Below are 21,084 nucleotides of genomic sequence, written 5' to 3'. Positions count from 1 at the left end.
GAGCGACTAGGTTTGTATACACTGGAATTTAGAAGGATGAGAGGGGATCTTATCGAAACGTATAAAATTATTAAGGGGTTGGACACGTTAGAGGCAGGAAACATGTTCCCAATGTTGGGGGAGTCCAGAACCAGGGGCCACAGTTTAAGAATAAGGGGTAGGCCATTTAGAACAGAGATGAGGAAAAACGTTTTTAGTCAGAGAGTTGTGAATCTGTGGAATTCTCTGCCTCATAGGGCAGTGGAAGCCAATTCTCTGAATACATTCAAGAGAGAGCTAGATAGAGCTCTTAAGGATAGCGGAGTCAGGGGTATGGGGAGAAGGCAGGAACGGGGTACTGATTGAGAATGATCAGCCATGATCACATTGAATGGCGGTGCTGGCTCGAAGGGCTGAATGGCCTTCTCCTGCACCTATTTTCTATTGTCTATTGTCTAAATAGAGCCTTTCAGTGCTAACTGCTGTGAAAGAGAAATAAATATGCCATTTTAAGTTTATTATGTATCACATGGTGGTATTCCAAGATGGGCTGCATCATACGACTCAGAATGGTAGCATGACATTGCATCATTAAAGCCTCTTAAGTGGCAGTGTTTCTATCATATTTGCCAAATTGCCAATTTAAGGTTATCAATGTTGTGAAAGGGATGCTCAATGAAAAGCCAGATGTCACAGGCTGAATCAGTAATTTATTTAAACATAGGAAGGGAATGTTTGTCTTTGCCTGTAGAAACAAGGAACTGCAGATGCCGGTTTACAAAAGAAGACACGAGGGGCTGGAGTACGATACCTATCCGTGTTCTCCAGAGATGTTGCGTGACCCACTGAGTTACTCCAGCACTTTGTGTCTTTTTTCTTTTTGCTTTTCAAACAAACTAGGAAAATTATTTATAAATAATATTGCTGCAGACCAGCAGAAACCATCCCCCATCTGAAAGTCAACATTTGTACTCCTTGTTCTTTCATGTTTGCTATCTCCATCTGCACAGGCTGTTGCAGGAGATGACTATGGTTCAACAGCAGCTGAAAGAAAGCCACCAGCTGACTCAGTCCCTCAAGTCAGAGATTGAAGTGTATGAGAGGATGTATGAAAAAAAGAAAACTTTCCCAGGTAGGAACTGCTTCATCCCAATGTTATAAAAGACCTTATATTTCTTGAGCTCTACCTGTATTTTAATCTATCCTGAAAAAAACCCAATGATGGAGATAATTCTGAATTCCTCAATACAGTTTTGGAAATTGTGAATAGAAATTTATTTTGGCTAATAACGCTAATCTGGCAATGTGATTTGGCAATGTATTGAACAACTAGCTTGATAATTAACTCAATTGATGTCAATTGAATACGGTATCAGGTGCTTCCATCTACTATATTTCTGTCTCTGTGTTATGTGTAACCACTGGGTTTATTTTGTATATTGATACAACAATTAATTATAATTAAACTGATAGATACTTATGTCTTGCAAACATCAATATGCTCCTTGGACTCAATGTACTCAATTGAGCACAAGATCAAAATATTTATTTTCTGGGCTTCCTGTGATTTCTATCAGCAGCATATTTTTTTACACTCCAGTCCAAAATGACATTCATTAAAACTGAACCAAAGAAATATATGAAAATGTAAATAAGACACAAAATGCTGGAGTAACTCAGCGGGACAGGCAGCATCTCTGGTGAGAAGGAATGGGGAGATGAAAGATAGATAGAAAATGTAAGTGCAGAAAATACCAATCTAGGCTGGCAAGATCTCCGTGTGTACAGAGTTCGCATACCTTTCTCTAAGATTGCACATGGTTCCTCTGGGTTCCCTGGCTTCTTCCCCCAGACCAAAGCAACACTGGTAGGTAAACTATCCCTTAATCCCAAACAGTTGCAAAATATTGTTTCACCTTCAAGAACAAATATGAGGCTTTCACAAAGTGCTGGTGTTTTTAAACTGTACTCGCGTCCTTACAGAAACCTCCATGACACTCCTGTCACACCTTGCTTTATACCAGGAAGGCCTCTATGGCCTGCTAGAGCAGAGAATATGTTCTACCACACCTGTCCCAGTTCCTCTGATCTCCTTCTTATTATTATTGCAGAATCTATTCATTCAGCAGCAGCAGTGTCCGAAAGCTGAAAGAATGTTGCTTTTAAGAGCTGACTGAAGAAATCAGACTTTGAGTCTAAATGTCAGTGCCTGAACAACTGGTCAATAGAGAATAGCTGATATGAACACGTGGTATTACGCTGTTCTTTTCAATCGAAGATCTTAATTTTTTATAGGACTTTCGCAAACAGCATTGTGACCCTACATGCTGTTTTAATGTCCTTACCAGGAACCAAAGCAATCTCTTGGCCGAGATGTAGAGAAATAAATCAGGTGTAAGTTCACAAGTTTTAAAAGTAACCATGTTTTTCCCCTTCTCAGTTTATCCTGGAAGTGTTCAGCCCCATGCCTTCGACATCAGCGACTTCCTGATGGAAATCAGAGGCCTTCGGATTCAACTGGAGCACAGTATCCACACCAATAGCTGCCTACGGAGGCAGCTGAAGGAACAGATGGATGAAAACCGACCAGCTAGCCTCAACATCAACCATTTGACCCCATCAGCCAGTGAACATAGCATCAGTAAACAGCTCTTCCTGGGTGAGAGTAGCAGAAATACAGAAAGGTTTTCCCATTCCAAAATCCTCCATATCCAAAATCCCTTTAAATTGAGTGCAAGTCTGTTCATTTTCCAATTTCTGTTTGCAATTCATCACAAAGACATAAAATAGTCTGTACTTAACATGATTGCGTTCTAAGCAACATTAGGCCTATTGCAAGGAACACATTTGTGAAGCCGATACTCTTACTATGTTTGCTTTCCGTGGAAAAATCAAATAGCAAATTTTCAATTAGTCTAGTTATGTTTTATGGGGCCTTATTTGCTTGCAGGTGAGAAACACGAAACAAATCTTATGATGCTTCACTATCTCAGCATCATTGTTTTAAGATAATTCATAAGGAAATTTCTTCTTAATTGAGTTGATAAATAATGTAGGGTTATTGGTGATACTATTCTGGAAAAATTAGTTTCATGGTTTTTCAGATGTTTACTTTGTAATACATTTTGCAGATTGTGTTCCTTCACCACCGGTTCGAGACACTGGTTTGTTTTCACCTTTCCAAACAAACCCCAAGGCAGCATCCTCTGTGGCAGATTTTAATATGGAAGACACATCACAGCGGAATGGTAGGTTTATAGCGTTGTCTGTAAATTCTTTGATATCCTTAATGTGTTTGTTTCCCTGTGTTTTGTTTAGTTTATTGTCACGTGTACCGAGGTACACTGAAAAGCTTTTGTTGCGTGCTAACCAGTCATCGGAAAGACAATACATGATTACAATTGAGCCATTCACAGTGTACAGATATACATGATAAAGTGAATCATGTGTAGTGCAAGATAAAGCCAATAAAGTCTGATCATAGAAAGTCTGAGGGTCTCCAATGAGGTAGATAGTTCAGGACAGCTCTCTGTAGTAGGATGTTTCAGTTACCTGATAACTGCTGGGAAGAAACTGTGCCTGAATGTAGACTTGTGCGTTTTCATACTTCTATATCTTTTGCCCGATGCGAGAGGGAAGAGGTAGTGGCCAGAGTGCGACTCATCCGTGATTATGCTAGTGGCCTTGCCAAGGCAACGTGAGGTGTCAATGGAAGGGAGGTTGGTTTGTGTGATGGTCTGGGCTGCATCCACAATTCTCTGCATATAACTTATCTGTCTCCTTACCTGTCAAATGTTTGTTTATTGAATGCATTTAATCTTGTCCAATAATTGCATCTGTTTGCCTTTGGCCTTTATAACTACCTTTGGTTAAAATTTTAGTGTGATTTGTATATGTGGTGAATCTGTCACTTTAGATCTTGGTGCTGTATCTGTGGTAAATCTATCCCATTGGTTTTAGTTTTACTCGGGTAACTTGATACCATGGTCAGAAATTAGTTGACATGATTTTTGTTCAATCAGCACGTAGTAAGTGTAAGACTACAAAGCCTGATGTAAGATAAAGTTCTAAGGAATGACTGGCCAAGTGGGAAGAGTAGCAGCAAAGGGGTAATTCTGGAGGCAAAGATTAGATTCGCCTTGAGTATGGAAGATCATGGATAATCCAGGAATAACTTCTAAATTGGGTTAAAACTAGCTTTGCTAGGCTGAAAGATATGATATAACCAATGTGAACTAGAAACTGTGCTCAAAGGTCAATCAGTGTCAGAGCATTTTATAAAAATGTTAAAATTAAGTTGATCTGTAAATCTCTATTGTGGAGATGTTGGCCACAATTTCCCCAATTTGGAAACACGGTTAGCTACAAGAATAAAATACTGTAGATTTACTGATCATCTCTACTTTAACATATTTTAACACTTGTTAAAAACTAAAATGGTTCAGTGCTGTCTGTAAAAAGTTGCTGCTGCTTTTCTATTACAACATTAGTGGAATCTGGCCCCAAAAGCATTAACAACATCCAATGCCAAAATACATTACAGACTCATAGGGAGGTGAATGTTGCATTTCCTACCAATATCCTAGCCTTGTTATCTGTGAAGACAGGAATATTGATAGTCCACTAAAGATTCAAAATTCTTCTATATATAACTTTAAATGACTTGGTTACAATGCAGATGACATTTCTCTGTTGTCTAGTGGACGTAAATAGTAACCAAAGTGGATTGCAGAATTATTCTTCCTTGGTGTTTCAACTGATTCAATGTGCTGTTTACATTCCTTTTATTTTAGATGGTTATCTCAGTGATTCCATGAGCCAAATCTCCTGTTCCCTGACAGACGATGAGCTTCCGGAGAGTTTATTCGCTAAGAAAAATGGATTTCATGTGATTGGACACATTGATAACTATAATGCCCTACAGCAGCAGATTATGGAGGGCAGAATGTTGGTTCAAAGGATGGAATCTATTGTCCAATCCTGTGTTAACGCTGCCTTTCTCGAAATTGATGGATCCAAGGTAACAGTGGGAAAACAAGAAATCACTTTAGCACATTGCTGTCCAATGTCTTTTTCTCCAGAGATGCTGCCTGACCCGTTGAGTTAATCGAGTGCTTTGTGTCTATCTTCGATATAACCAAGCATCTGTAGTTCCTTCCTACACACTTTTTGTCCAATAGATGGGACTCCCAAAGCATCAATATAATTATGCATTGGGGACATTTGAATAATAAATTTTAATTGAAAGCTGCATACTTGCCTCATCTGTGAAGATTATTTCATATGTCCATAATTAATAAAAAATGTAGCCTAATAAGCTGCTATATTGGAATCTGCAAACCAATACTTTTAAGGCAGAGATAGATAGATTCTTGATTAGTACGGGTGTCAGGGGTCATGGGGAGAAGGCCAGGAGAATGAGATTAAAACGGAAAGATAGTTCAGCCATGATTAAATGACAGAGTAGACTTGATGGGCCGAATGGCCTACTTCTGCTCCTATCACTTATGAACTTATGAACAATAAAAGAAATGCTGCCGTGCAATTAAACCTTTGGAGAAAAGCTGGGCAATACTTTGGTTGGGCACAAAACTGGCAATTATGTGAAGTAGAGACTAAGAGGATTTGCTATTTTACAGAGCTTAATGCTTCCTGTCCTTCAGGATGGAAGAACATCAAATGGTGGTTTACACGTTTGTATAACCCAGTCGTGTACCACTTTTTAATGTTCCTATAATTTTATAAGGAAGGGGTTTAAATGTATGGTCTGGTTGTAATTTAGAACAGATTTACGTGTAGGAAAAGGAAAGCCCAAAATGTTATCCTTTATTTGTGGATTTGCCTGTGTAGGATTTAGATCATCAGACGGTCAAGCAGCTCTTCTCCAATACCAATACTCTGCGCCAGATCTTGGATGAAACCTGCTCATTGCTAAAAATGTTCCGGAGAACTGCTCTGCCAAATGCAGATGGTGATGTGCTGAACAATCAAAAGGTAAGATCCTTAACAAGTCTGATACAAATATTATACAGTAGAACAAATACAGGTCCTCCTCAACTTACGATGGGGTTGTGTTACGAGAAACCTATCGGAAACCGAAAGTATCGTAAGTCGAAATGCATTTAATACACCAGATCACGTGGCCGGAAGCGAGAAATTAGAATAGTTGATCAATACATGGTGTGTTTTATGTGAGCTAAGTAAGCTTCTGCCTACCAGTAGGCTTCCTTTTTCCCTAGTTAGATTTAAGAGTGTATTGTCGTATGTCCCAGACTAAACAATGAAATTCTTACTTGCAGCAGCGCAACAGAAGATGTGAACATCGTACTCTGTAAACAATATAATAAACTAGTGTAAACCAGCATCTGTAGTTCCTTCCTACATACATGCACACGCATGCGCACATGCACAGGTGCACGCGCACACAGAGCACACACACGCAGGCGCAAACACGCACACACACATACACACAAATAAAAACAAACAAACAATAATAAGAGCGTTGCTAAATACTGTGTCAGAAAGGCCTTAAACGGAACGGAATATACACTCTAAGGACCAAGTTGTATACATATGGAGTATGACCATTATCTCTGTGCCAGAAGGGTTTAGAATCAAGTCCCTCTCCAGACACTTGAGCACAAAATACAATGTGATGATCCATGCAGAATTAAGGAAGAACTTCACTCTCGGTGGTGCTCTTTCTTGGAGCAAATATTAGGTCACGGTTGTCTGCTCTCTCTGGTGGCCATAACAAATTCATTGGCACAATGGGTGACTTCCCAAAGTCCAGCGTAGAGTTTATCCAAAACTAAGATAACTAAAACAAATGATCTGATTATTATCACTTGCTTTTTGTTAGGGCTTTTGTGCAGATTTTGTATGATCTTCTTTACTAAATGTACTACAGTAACTACACTTCAGAAGTATTTAATTGGCTATAAGTGTATTGGGATGTACTGAGACTTTGAAAGATAGCATCTCAAAATATATATTTTTGTTATTTTCAATGAGTAATCAGCCTGTAATTAAAGTGGAAGTACAGTATTTTAGCGTGTTATGGCACTGATGCAGATACCCTCCTGGGATAAATTTCTCATGGTTTTTGCAGGAGCAGTCAATGAAAGAAGAGATTTGCAGATTGAAGAATAAAATAACAGAGCAGGAGAACCTGTTGCAGAATGCCATCAGTCGCCTGAGGGCTACTAACCAAGTGAAGGAAGGAATGGAGCAGTTCATTGTCAGCCAACGTACGTGGAATCAACACAGAATCATGCCCCATACCATACAGATACCCAAATGGAAACCACACACTGCGGGTTGTACAGAAGTGACATTTAGTACCGTTAGCATATCTGCCAGCTATTTTGCTGTTGAGGCAAAGTGGGCTGAGAATCAGCCATGTGGACATGTGCGAGATGATCCTTCCTTTGAACTTAGAAATACCAAATTAGTGATATACCATGGAATCTGCGCTGGGTCCGCTGTTGTTCAGTATGTTTATTAACAGTTTGAATGTGAACGTAGGTGGCATGGTCAGGGTTAGTTTGCAGATGACACTAAAATTGGCAGTATAGTGGACAGCGAAAGTGGCTTATCTACGATTTAGATCAACTGAGCCAATGTGCCTAGGCGTGGCAGATGGAGAGTTTAATTCAGATAAATATAAGATATTGCATTTTGGTAAGACTAACCAGGGCAGGTTTAAACAGTAAATAACAAGGCCTTGTGTACTAGGGCATAACAGAGAGGCATCGGAGTTGAGGTATCGGGGAGATATTAAACAATTTCTTTTCTTCAGTATTTACCGAGGAGAAGGATATTGAATTATGTGAGGTAAGCGAAACAAGTAGAGTAGTGATGGAAATTAGGAGGATTAAAGAAGAGGAGGTACGGACACTTTTGAAGAATATAAAAGTGGATAAGTCTCCAGGTCCTGATAGGATATTCCCTAGGACATTGAGGGAAGTTAGTGCAGAAATAGCAGGGGCTATGACGGAAATATTTCAAACGTCATTAGAAACAGGGATGGTGCCGGAAGATTGGCGCATTGCGCATGTTGTGCCGTTGTTTAAAAAAGGTTCTAAAAGTAAACCTAGCAATTATAGACCTATTAGTTTGACGTCTGTGGTGGGAAAATTAATGGAAAAGATACTTAGGGACAATATATATAATTATTTGGATAATCAAGGCCTGATTAGAAACAGTCAACATGGATTTGTGCCTGGAAGGTCATGTTTGACTAATCTTCTTGAATTTTTTGAAGAGGTTACCAGGGAAATTGATAAGGGCAAGGCTGTGGATGTTGTCTATATGGACTTCAGTAAGGCATTTGACAAGGTTCCACATGGAAGGTTGATTAAGAAGGTTAAATCGTTGGGTATTAATAGTGAGGTTGCAAGATGGATTCAACAATGGCTGAATGGGAGATACCAGAGGGTAACGGTTGACAATTGTATGTCAGGTTGGAGGCCAGTGTCTAGTGGAGTGCCCCAAGGATCTGTGTTGGGTCCACTGTTGTTTGTCATTTACATTAATGATCTGGATGATGGTGTGGCAAATTGGATTAGTAAATATGCAGATGATACTAAGATAGGTGGAGTAGTTGATAGTGAGGTAGATTTTCAAAGTCTACAGAGAGACTTGGGCCTTTTGGAAGGGTGGGCTGAAAGATGGCAGATGGAGTTTAATGCTGATAAGTGTGAGGTGCTGCATTTTGGTAGGACAAATCAAAATAGGACGTACAGGGTAAATGGTAGGGAATTGAGGAATGCAGTGGAACAGAGGGATCTGGGAATAACTGTGCATTGTTCCCTGAAGGTGGAATCTCATGTGGATAGGGTGGTGAAGAAGGCGTTTGGTATGCTTGCCTTTACAAATCAGAGCATCGAGTATAGAAGTTGGGATGTAATGTTGAAATTGTACAGGGCATTGGTGAGGCCGAATCTGGAGTATGGTGTGCAGTTCTGGTCGCCAAATTATAGGAAGGATGTCGACAAAATGGAGAGGGTACAGAGGAGATTTACTAGAATGTTGCCTGGGTTTCAGCACTTAGGCTACAGAGAGAGGTTGAACAGGTTGGGTCTTTATTCTTTGGAGCGTAGAAGGTTGAGGGGGGACTTGATAGAGGTTTTTAAAATTTTGAGAGGGACGGACAGAGTTGACGTGGGTAGGCTTTTCCCTTTGAGAGTGGGGAAGATTCCAACAAGGGGACATAGCTTCAGAATTGAGGGACAAAGGTTTAGGGGTAACATGAGGGGGAATTTCTTTACTCAGAGGGTTGTGGCTGTATGGAATGGACTTCCGGTGGAAGTGGTGGAGGCTGGCTCGATTTTATTATTTAAGAGTAAATTGGATAGGTATATGGATAGGAGGGGATTGGAGGGTTATGGTCTGAGTGCAGGTAGATGAGACTAGGTCAGGGAGAATGGTCGGCGTGGACTGGTAGGGCCGGACAGGCCTGTTTCCATGCTGTAGTTGTTATATGTTATATGTTATATATGATTCCATGCAAATGACAGGGTGGTGAAGAAGGCGTTTGGTACACCTGCCTTCTTTGGACAGGGGACATCATATTCAAGCTGTACAAGACTTTGGTATGGCCACATTTTAAATATTGTGTGCATTTCCGGTTGCCCTGCTAGAGGAAGAATGTCATTAAACTGGAAAGAAGGCTACAATGATTTATAAGGATGTTACGAGGCTGGAGGGTGTGATATACAAGGGGACGCTATATGGGCTGGGTCTTTTATCCCTGGAGTGTAGGAAGCTGATGGATTGCTGAAGTTTATAAAATAATAAGGGGCCCAGATATGGTGAATAGCCAGTCTTCTCCTCAAGGTAGAGGAGCCTAAAACTAGAGGTCATAGTTTTTAAATGAGAGGGGAAAGATTTATAAGGGACCTTGGGGGCAGTTGTTTCACACATGGCATGGTGTGTACATGGAACAGGTAGAGGAAGGACTACAACATTTAAAAGGCACTTGGACAGGCACATGGGTAGGAAAGGTTTGGAGGAATATGGGGAGATGCGGGCAACTAGGAGTAGCTCGGTTAGAGAACGTAGTCATGGTGGATGAATTGGGTTGAAGAGCATTTTCTGTGCTGTGTAGCTGTATGGCTGAATCATTCAGGTAAGTCCTATTAGCATATTCCTTCTGGACCAAGTGGTGCAAGAGTGTTTCATCTCGGTAAAGTAGGTTTTCTTGTAAACCTAATTCCATCTCCCTAATCTTATTCCATCATTTGTCCATAACTGAACCATGATTTCCTTCATGTTCTCCCCAAATTCTCTCTAACACTGAAGCTCAATCTCTCGCTCTTCTCTTCTCATCACCAACCACATACCCCCACACCCTCTAATCCAGGTATCCAAAATTTACATAATCCTTGGCTGTATTCTTGAAAGGTCCAAGTATTATATAGATCGCCAGGGCAGGGTTCCATATGTGAAATCTTTTGGAATTTAGACTCCATGCAATGTAGGGAAAGCAACCATTACACAACCCTTCTACAGCACCATCCACTCACTACTCCCTGCCACTTCTCCGGGATAACTCTCCAGGATACCATAGCCTCATATTCTGGAAATTTGTTGCCTTATATTTCAGACAAGAATATTTCACTATTATCTTCCCAGGGAATAAATTGAGTGAAGGTCTTCTACTGAATAATTTCTTCTAAATGAACAATAATAGTTCATTTAACCCTTCCATCAGCTTCAATAATTGTAAAAAACATTGTCTTTAGACTTTAGAGAGTCTTTGTCATATTTAATATTAAGTATTTTATGCAGACTTGTATTACTGGAGGTTGTCTCTCTTTGCTGGGTTAACTAATATAAACTGGGAAAGCAAAAGGTGAAACAGATGTGCTCTTCTTTCCACTCACCCTGAGAAAATCAGTCACAGTCTCTGCCCCGATCTGCAACCACTGATTCCTGCCAGAAAGTGACGACAAGCAGTAGCTTTATCTGTTACTTGGTTTTCTGGTGCACTGTGTCCTTGAAGATATCGCATCTGACAATAGCAATACTTTTGTTTTTCAGTCACAAGGACACATGATGTACTAAAAAAAGCAAGGAATAATTTGGAGGTAGGCTTTGATGAGAACTGTGAACTTAGTAACAATTAAGGCGCAAATGCAAACAATATTGCCTTTTTCTCATATATATTTTATTAAGCATCAATACTTTTATTGGCATAACTCTTTTATTGAATAGACTGTATCTTTGACTCAAATATTATTAACAAAAAATGGTACTCGGTAATCCAGTAAATTTGAAGGGTTTACTTATTATCAGGCTGAAATTGAAACAGCCATATGTACTCTTTCAGTGACATTTGTTTTACTAGTAACCTAGAAGGCCAGATTAATAATCCAGATATCTGAGTTCAAATCCCACCATTGCAGCTATGGAATTTAAATTTAGTTAATTATATGGACGTTTTTTTTAAAAAGTAATCTTTTTTTGTGGTCATTAATGACCATAAAACCACTGAATTGTCAAAAAAAAACCCATCTGGTTCATTAATGTCCATAAGTGAGGAATTCCTCCACCAATCATGCCCATTCTAGCCACACAGGGCCCCACTTCCTCAGCAAATTGGTTGTCTTTCCATTGTCCTCTGAAATTGCCTAGAAAGCCATTCAATACGGGATGGCAAATACATGGTGGCCTTGCCTGATCCTGAAAAATGTGTTCTTCATCCTGGTTTGGAAAACCATCATTTATGCCTATCTCCAAGATTCAAGGCTGCTGCATAATGGTATTGCAGTCTTGACCTGCAGCAACAAATCTGCACGTTAACAGCTCGTGCTAGTAATTCGTCTCCGAATAAGTCCCCTCTTTTATTTAGCACACTTCATACTCCAACTGACAGGGCACACGGGAGATTCATACGTTCTGTTAACCATCCATTGGGTGATAATCTTGGCCAACAATGACTTCTCTTCCTTCTGATCTATTTTGTTTTTCCTTCCCAACCCAATAATAACCTTGCATTTGCCTTTTATAATAGACCATAAAAACAGAACAGTTCACTTGCATGGACCAATCATAAGAGAATTGAGGATGCCACGCTGCTTTAGGAGAAGAATTGACTTCCAACATTTAACTTGTACAGCACTTGGCAGGAAAAGGAATTCCGATTTAATCATGAGACTCCACTGGGCCTTTGCTCGCGGCTTTTTATTTCTTTCCAATCGAAATGATTAACAGCTAATAAACCTTTAGGGCCCTGGGATTTATATGATCTAGTATGTTTTTCAAGTGTTTAATTTTAAAGTCCTTTAAATTGTATAAGTTAAAAAATTCTTAGTATCAGTTGCTGCTCTGATCTCTGCTAATGAAGGGCTACATTTCCTCGATTCCATGAATCACAATAGTGGGATTTCAATCGGATTGGCCACTGTTCATAGCTATCCAGTGACATGTTAACAATGTGTAGAACAGTATCAGGATCATCGTACATAAGACTCTCTGTAACCTGGGGGTAAAAGCCTCTCCATAAACACTGCACATTCTCGTATTTTAACAAAGGATCTGTTGGTGAAGCATTAAATGATTTCTAGTCCTCAAAGGATATTACCCTAGCTTAAGTCAAGAGGGGCATATCACTTGAAAGGTTAGGAATGAGAGATTGACCTTGCTCAATCAGACTGGAGATAGATGATCGTATAAAGCTACTGCTTCTCCTTTCTGACTTTCTTTTCCCTGTGTGCCTTTGTTTCTTTTGTGAGTCCATTCAGATGAATGATTGCACAATTTCTGGTGCTAAAACTTCCCAAAATGACAACAAAGGTTGGTAATAATGCTTTATTATTGTTAGCATGTGCTATGAGCGATCAGATAGCTTCTGTCTCTTTGTGGACTGTTAACACTGCTACCTGTAAAATCGTTGCATGTGTCAGGTATGTTGCCTGCCATTTTCTCATTTACATCTAACTGTTTTCATGCTGCTCCACATGAAAGTGTAAGGTGCTTATCAATGCTTGAAAAGGCTTCTTATGGATAATCTCAGTTATCTAGAAATGATTATAGTCGATTAGGTGAAACAGGTTACACAATAACTTTTTATGGTGGTCTGAATCTCAAATACACACTATTGTAGATATATATCCCTGATACTACAGTATCATAGGGGTGTGGCTGGAAGCCCAAGGACATGGGCCATGAACCAGCAGAGCATTGGCCTACTCCTAATCAATGTCCACATTACAATTTCCACAAGGATGTTCTTTTAGGAAGGAGATGAGGAGAAATTTATTTAGTCAGAGGGTAGTGAATCTGTGGAATTCTTTGCCACAGAAGGCTGTAGAGGCCGTCATTTGAAATTTTAAGGCAGAGTTAGATAGATTTTTGATTAGTACAGATGTCAGAGATTATGAGGTGAAGGCAGGAGAATGTGGTTAGGAGGGAGAGATAGATCAGCCATGATTGAATGGCAGAGTAGACTTGATGGGCTGAATGGCCTAATTCTATTATCGCTTATGACCTTTCGATTGCTATTTAAACTTCCATAATCCACAAAGAACTAGTTAAATCGCAATTTATGTTGTTACTGGAAAGAGCAACAAGATAAACCCCAGATTTGATGGTAGATTTGAGCTATAGATTTCAACCATTCAGCCAATGGCATTCAGTGAACTGATGATCCTAGACCTACATATTGTGTTCCCTAAAACTCTGCAGTTATCTAAATCTGAGATCGACAAAGGACCATACGTGTATTTACATTGTCCAGTGCTTTTAATGCTGTGAAATATCTCAAGGTATTCCACAAGAGCAATATCAATCACGACACTGATGCATTTAGGACAGGTGGCAGGTTTTAGCATTTATCTTAATGGTGCTGAGCACATTTTAGGAGGGAAATTTCAGAGTAGGCAAGGTCATTTAGCCCATCGTGTCCTTGATGAGTAATCCAATCAGGCTTATTTCACTTCTCATTCCACGACGCACTGCTGTTGTTTTCCTTTAAAATATTTATCCAACTCCCTGCTGGAAGTTAATACTGAATCTTTTCCTACCACCCTTTTTATTGGTGTACTCCAAATCATAACATCTCAAAGCAACTACAAAGAAAATCTTTCTCCCCTCATTCCTGGTTATTTTGCAAATTTCCTAAATCTGTTAATTAGTTACCTATCTGACTATAAGAAACAGCTTTTTCTTATTAATTCTCTGAAGCTTCTCTGAATTTTAGCTTTAGAGGGCTTCTCTCATAATGAAAGTTCTTCATCACAGATACTATTTCAGGAAATCTTCTTTGCACACTTTACTGGGTAATAATATGTGGTACCCAGAAATATGGAGAATACACCAACTAAACTGTCTTTTCCTTGAAATGTTAGCTAAAACAGCTTCAGATTGATAATGCTGTTTTGTGACTGAAACGTTTCCTAGTCTGAATGATAAATTTGCAATGACTGAATCTATGTTAGCCCATTGCCCAACTGTCCACTATTGTTAATGTTTGTACAGCCGGAAGAGAGTGCCTCTCAAATTGGCATTTTGGGCCAGTCCCATTCACCTACATTTGAGTCATATCCCTCTAACCCATATATCTGATAGTATTTATATTTCATGCAAAAGGAAGTTAAAATACATATTCTTATAAATTTACTACTATCAGTTAATTAAAAACTGCAGCATATGATTTTCCTCAACTTTATTTAGTTGTGTTTTTGAACTTTAGAGACCGTCAAAGAGATTGAGAAACTGTGAAGTTCAGAAAGTTGTCTTTGGCACAATCACTCATTATATCAGCACAATTTTTACATGTTGAATCATTCCTTTCTCGTCAGTACATTCCTGTTTTATCTATTTTGTGTTTTCATATTTTACATTGCTTCTCCATGTCTAAGGTAATTATTTTGTTCGACCTGATTAATTTTCAGCAGAAATCTCAACACTTGGTTACATCCGTCCCAGAGATTGGAACTTCATGAATCAGATGTATCCTGAAGCTGAAACACGAAGCCTGGGTCAAAATTCACTGCCTGGGAAGATTAAAGGAAATGGCCCCAACCTGGCGCGAGTCGGACACATTGCAAACTACTGAAGTAGTACTTCCCATTCTCTCTCAAAAAGAAAGCTAAACAATGATCTTGGAATCTTATTCTACCAAAATAACTTGGGACAAGGAGAAGTAAATTTATTCTTTTGTGCCTCCAGAAAGAATTATTCTGCATAATCTAAATCTAATGGTGGCTCCCTGATGATCCTACATAAAACAAAAATTCAGCCAACATTCATTGTTTTACCTATAAATCTGAAGCGGGAAGTCTTGTTTGTTGTGGGTCAAAATACATTTACCGTAAGATGCTGATGTTTTTTGCCCCTAGCAGTTTTAGAGACTCATTTGAAATGCAATATTAAACTTATAAAGCTCAGTGTGAGATTTGCATGTAACGTTTAATCATGCTGGTTCAACACCTAAGAAAAACTCTTAATGTCAAGAGCTGCATTGAGTTGGTATATATTAACATGGATGTATTTATTATGAAAAAAAACACCAGTTCCAGAAAATGCTTTGAGCCCAATGATAGCTTTGGTGAATAGTGTCCTGCAATTTGAATGTGTAATTTATAACAGAAAGATATATCCTGGCCATAACTGGAAAAATAGAGCTGTACAACATTTAAGACAGGATAGAATGTTCACTAAGCATAAACAAAAAAAAATGGGTATGTGCAATAAATTTGCCACTGATGCCAAAGCTGTAACATTAGTTTGGCCAAACACTGGAATAAGATAAAAGCGATCTTATAAACCTCAACAACATGATCTAGCATCATGACATTTCTGAGTTTTTATTCAAAAACACAGCGTGGTGGGTGAGAGTACGGTGCAGAGTTAAGACAATGCTGGTGACTCTGTATTTACTATTGTACACTTATTAGAAATACGTAGTGGATAACTTTTGTAGCACTAGCATTTTTTTTGTGTGAGCTGTATATGATGGCAAATCTATGGTGTTAAGAAAAGGTTGTAGTTTATATGGAATTGTTTGCTGCTTGTTATAAATAGCTAATACATCTGCACATGCAACTAGTGTGTACATATTACAAAACTACATTGAACAGATGTATGGTTTGTTAGCTGTATTCATATGTGTTACTGATGTGCCATTGTTCTAATTATTATGAAGAACATTTTTGTTTCCCCACTGAACTGAAGAATTTTCCCCATTAAGAATCATAATTGTCAAATCAGTTCTTATAATTGATTTCCTGGGAACTCAGATTAAATCTGTTTTACCAAAGGCATAAAGATAATTGGTGATAACTGATAATTGGCACAACTGCATTGAAGCATGTTTTTAAGGTGCAAACAATTAACATAAAGGTTACTAAAAATCATATGATGCAGTATGTGCCCTTACAGCATTGTTGTACACTGTATAAAGCGTATATACTGATCAATATTTAGTGTTTGTCCTTCACACTGTATATATTTTCCCAGTGTATATACATTCAGTAATATGGTGGATTGTAGCATGTATGTATAGTTCAATCCTGGGAAGTAAAGATCGTTGTTCCTGGATTGTTTTAAGAAAGCTGTTCTGCGAAAATGAAATTTGTGAAGTTGTTTATTTGACATCTGAAAGAATAGTTTGCTTTCTCTGTTCAACAAATTTAAAAAAACATTGAATACTCAATGGCTGTTTAACTTCTGTAATGTTTCTGTAGTTTAAGAACATGAACAGTACAGCACGGGAACAAGCCTTTTGGCCCTTGATGTCTGAGCCGAACATGCATTGATGTTTCCTTTTAAAAAATAATTAGGCAAGCAAACCCAATGTTTTACAAATTACATGCTGGCTCTTTAGTCGTCTCAAATATTTCAAGGTGTTCAGTCAGTCAAGCCCTAATTACAGCTCCTAATTAATTTATTCTAACAGGTGCTACAAGCTGATCTTTAATGCTTTGACCTCTCCTTCTCACTATTCTTTAATTCACACTTAATTTTCAAAATAAAAGAATTGTTCCCAAGTCAGGAAACTGAAGACAACAGCACATTTCCAGTCTCAGCATTATCAGGTTGACCTCTACCTTAAAGCAGGTGTGAAAATCTGCAAAATTCTTTTGAGATTAACGAGAACTGAGTAATTTGGACACCCAAAATATAGGTTATCTATTTAGGGCCTATGCTGATGGAGAGGGTGGGAATGCAAAGAGAGATCAGATGGTAGGTTAATGCACTACGAAACGCATTTTCAATCAGCTGAGATATTTTATTTGTATTAAAATCTCATAATACACACATATGTATACATTAAAAACTTCACACTTCAGTAGTCTCTATAAATGAATAAATATTCATGCTATTTCACAAACATGTAAACCTATACCTTTTTCTACTCAGCAGAGATCAAGAGGGAGAAAACATTTGGCATCCAATCATAAAATTGTGCAGATCATCAATATAAGGCTTCTGTATTGCACAAAATAATCACACAGGCCTAGGAAAATCATTTTACTGTGCCTTCCCTGGAATGTCACTTTGAAACAATAAGGAAACTGCTGTCAAAAGAGAAATGGATGTAGGATGATTTTTTTGCATAATATGCCAGAAGTATCAAATGTATAAATTTGCCTTGTACTTCAGTACTATAGTGCTCCATTCCTCCTGTTAGAATATGGCAGCGGATTACAAAAATACTTGTACGCTGGCTGCCATTTGTCAAGTCAAGTCAATCCAATTATTAGTTCATTCATCAGTTGTAGAAGAACGCCACACTCTGATCGTAAAATGTACAACGTTCAAACAAGGAAGTTCTTTCAGATCTGTCCACTTAGACTTCAGAGTTTATTTTAAGTGATGATTAATATTAAATGTTTTTCAGGAACACTTGCATTCTAAACAGGAATGACTGCTGGCATTTCTACAAAAATAAATTTGAAGCAGTAGGTCTATGTTGCCACTTACTTTTACTGTAAACAGCATCACAATCCAATCAGTATGGCCTGAAGAACTTCCAAAATATAAATAAAATTAGTTCCAATGTTCCCCACTGACCTCAATCACGTTCTGTAGATATGATGTTCTTCTATTCCCTCAGCTGCTCTTTCTGTGCCACAAAATCAGGTCACACATGCAAAGTGGAGAACAACCTTTGGTAAATATTATTGACATTTCAGCATTATAGTCATTGCATATTATGATGCCATTCAGCACTCCCTGCCTGCCCTTTGAGAGAGTTATCCTTTGAATCCTAGCCCCTTTCCTTTTACCCCAATAATTTATTCCCTTTTTTTAAAAGTTACTATTGAACCTGCTTCCATTACAACTGCTCGATAAAAAGAAATGTTTCCACACCACCTCAATTTTTTATTGCCTTGAACCTGTTCCCCATGGTTACCAATTCATCTGCCACGTTACTGAACATAGTTTTTCCTTTACTTACTCCATTAAATCTATTCATGATTTTTCATGTCCAGATCAAAACTCTTCCTAATCATCTTTGCTCCAAGGACAACAGTCCCTGATTCCCCATTCTTTTAAAGTATCTGAAGTCTCCCATTCACTGATAACACTGGTAAATTTCTTCCATACCTTCACTTAATCCCTAGAATATTCTTTCTAGTTTGCTGCCCAGAACATGCTACACCGGATGAGGCCGAATCAATGTTTCAACATACATTCATTTATTTGGTTTTGAACTCTATGCCTTCAATATAAACACCGTTTCCCTTATACTTAAAATTAAATTAAAACAGGTCTCAGAAATTCCATCAGCTTTCTCTGTTCTTTCACTCTTTTTCAAAATTGTATGATTTGTTTGTCATTGCCTCTACCATCAAAATGCATCACTTCAGTGTTAAATTATCTGCCCATTTCACAGGTCGAACCCCTCTTGGTTTGTAACTCTCCTCCTTAATTAACTATAAAATAAACCACATCTACCTGCAAACAAGTTCTTGATCTAAGTATTTTATAATATTTTAACTCTAATGACACAGACTGCAAATTATTGTGTTTGTTGGTTTGTTAACAATATTGCAAATATATTTGCCAATTCAGATGAGATCCGTTACCTGAAGCACTTCACAGCTTGCAAACCAATACAATGAATAACGTCCCTTCTGGAAACATTAATATTTAAAAATCTACATCAAATGAGTAGGCACACAGATATAAAGCAGAATCTGTGTGTTTAAAAACACCTCAATGCAAAAGCAGAATTTCCTTACACGTAGGAAACATGAAGAAGTTTCAATCCAATCCAAACCAAACCCAAACAATTAGGTTTATTAAAATAGACTGGATCACATCTCCAAGTAAAATGCAATATTTATTAAATACCAAATAGTCTATTTTAAGGTATATAAATATAAAATCTTTTGAACTCCAACTGTAAACTTTTCCTGGTGTAACAGCTCATCATGACCGAGATGATCTCTTGATTTACAAATGCAATCTACATTGACAAACTGCATTGTCATAACTGATGCAATAAAATTCAGTGTTGAACATGTACCTCAATCTGGTAAAGTGCTTGTAGCGATTATGTAGAAGGCAATCAACACAACTGCTAAAGTCCAAATGAAGCTCCATCACTGAACAGCCAACTAACATGGGCATTTGTTTACCATTCTGGCATGCTGGTTACAGAGATAAAAGATCAGATTGGCTTGTACAATAAAGTAGTAACATATTTCTTCTTATATCGATGTGTAGCACTGAGAACCATCACTCCATCCTAGGACAGAAAAACATGGTGAAAATGCAATAACAAAGTAATTAATACATGGTTGTTCTTGCATTGGAACAATAAATGAATTAAAACAGTAAAAAAGTCTTTAAAAGTGCACTTCTCAGTACATTTGACTTATTTGGACATCAGGAAATTGAAAACCCGCAGGATTATCAAATTAGAGGTCCAGTAGCTTTGGAAACCAAAGATGACATTAGGATACAGTGGTGCATTTTTAAACTTTCCTACAATTATTGTCAAACATCACAAATCTTGGAACTAGAAAGATAAAGCATAATAAGTTAAGAAGACATTAATATCCTGGTGAAAAGAAAATGGCTCACGTAACGAATGGCATAATCTTATTTCATTCTTCCCCACCACAAAAAGAGGAAATATTCAATTCTACACTAACCCTCAAGGCAATGCCATCAATCCCATTCCCCCATTTATTTCACTGTATCCCCCATATGCCATTATCTCAGCCCCAATTCTCCTGCCACTTACTATATTTGGGGTAATTTACAGTAGCCCATCAATCAGCACACCTTTGGGATATAGGAGGAAACTAGAGCATTTGGAGAAAGCATGCAAGTTTAGCCATGACAACTCTCTAATCTAAGGTTTGTGGGAGCTTGCAATGTGTATCGTGAGTGCGGTATTTTTTACACGTGCCCTCCAAAAAATGTGCTTCATTGGCTGCCAAACTTTTACAGCATCCCATGATCATGAATATTGGTCCATAAATTCAAGTAGGTCTTCCAAAGTTAAGGATGAATCATTAGATGAAAGCAATAAAAGCTAAAAACAGCCACTTTCAAATATCGCAACTGAGCTGACACTCGACGTGAAGAAATTATTAGAGAATGTGCAGAAGTCATGAAAACAATTGTAAATCAAAGTTATATAATACAATTGTGCATCATCCTGGTCTTCACAAACAAGGTGGTCAAAGGCTCTAATATTTTGACACCAAGAGGCTTGGCCAATTGCCTTTGGCCAATACCTGGAGTCTGCAAATATACTAAATCAGAAATATATTCATCTTCAAAAGACACAATCTGCAACTTCTAAATGTATAATTTCCGAACACAGTAACTATCTTGACATATCACATTGTTGTTCGGTACTCAGACATGAAGGCAGCACATCCTAATTAAAATTCATTCCAAATTGATCTGGATCTTCAGGATGACCTGGAATCATTTGGATCTACAGGAGGATCTAATAATCTCACTTTAAACTTCCATGTTGCATGGCATCATGCACAGGACAGTGAGAGTTGGAAAACAACTTCCATCAGTGGATTATGTGATTAATGGAATAAAGTATTTTCATAAACATCAGCTTGGTATAATTAACCTCCATTAATTGTTTTTAATAACTAGCTAAGTATCCTGTCT

At 38.1% G+C, this 21,084-nt stretch overlaps 2 protein-coding genes across 16 annotated transcripts in view; one reads left to right on the top strand and one right to left on the bottom strand.

Moving 5' to 3' along the window:
• pde4dip (phosphodiesterase 4D interacting protein) overlaps nucleotides 1-20,980 on the top strand; it is a 367,097-nt gene extending 346,117 nt beyond the window's left edge. For 13 of the 15 annotated variants that reach the window (XM_078407559.1, XM_078407562.1, XM_078407548.1 and 10 more), the window contains 9 exons: nucleotides 990-1,111; nucleotides 2,420-2,638; nucleotides 3,111-3,227; nucleotides 4,773-4,999; nucleotides 5,830-5,973; nucleotides 7,091-7,229; nucleotides 11,026-11,072; nucleotides 12,729-12,780; nucleotides 14,880-20,980. In XM_078407559.1, the coding sequence (XP_078263685.1) occupies nucleotides 990-1,111; nucleotides 2,420-2,638; nucleotides 3,111-3,227; nucleotides 4,773-4,999; nucleotides 5,830-5,973; nucleotides 7,091-7,229; nucleotides 11,026-11,072; nucleotides 12,729-12,780; nucleotides 14,880-15,043 (1,231 nt within the window). In that variant the 3' untranslated portion in view covers nucleotides 15,044-20,980. The remainder of the gene's footprint in view (nucleotides 1-989; nucleotides 1,112-2,419; nucleotides 2,639-3,110; nucleotides 3,228-4,772; nucleotides 5,000-5,829; nucleotides 5,974-7,090; nucleotides 7,230-11,025; nucleotides 11,073-12,728; nucleotides 12,781-14,879) is intronic. The other 2 variants (XM_078407549.1, XM_078407555.1) reach the window with 2 other exon arrangements.
• The window catches only part of LOC144597857 (5'-AMP-activated protein kinase subunit beta-2-like), a 28,246-nt gene continuing 24,364 nt past the window's right edge, over nucleotides 17,203-21,084 (bottom strand). Inside the window, exon 8 of the mRNA XM_078407564.1 lies at nucleotides 17,203-19,687. Coding sequence (XP_078263690.1) covers nucleotides 19,610-19,687 — 78 coding nt within the window. The 3' untranslated portion in view covers nucleotides 17,203-19,609. The remainder of the gene's footprint in view (nucleotides 19,688-21,084) is intronic.

The sequence above is a fragment of the Rhinoraja longicauda genome, chromosome 11, assembly GCF_053455715.1.
Source record: "Rhinoraja longicauda isolate Sanriku21f chromosome 11, sRhiLon1.1, whole genome shotgun sequence".
In the NCBI taxonomy this organism is placed as follows: Eukaryota; Metazoa; Chordata; class Chondrichthyes; order Rajiformes; family Arhynchobatidae; genus Rhinoraja; species Rhinoraja longicauda.
The sequence above is the reverse complement of the archived record's forward strand: the minus strand, read 5'-3'. Positions and strand labels throughout refer to the sequence as shown.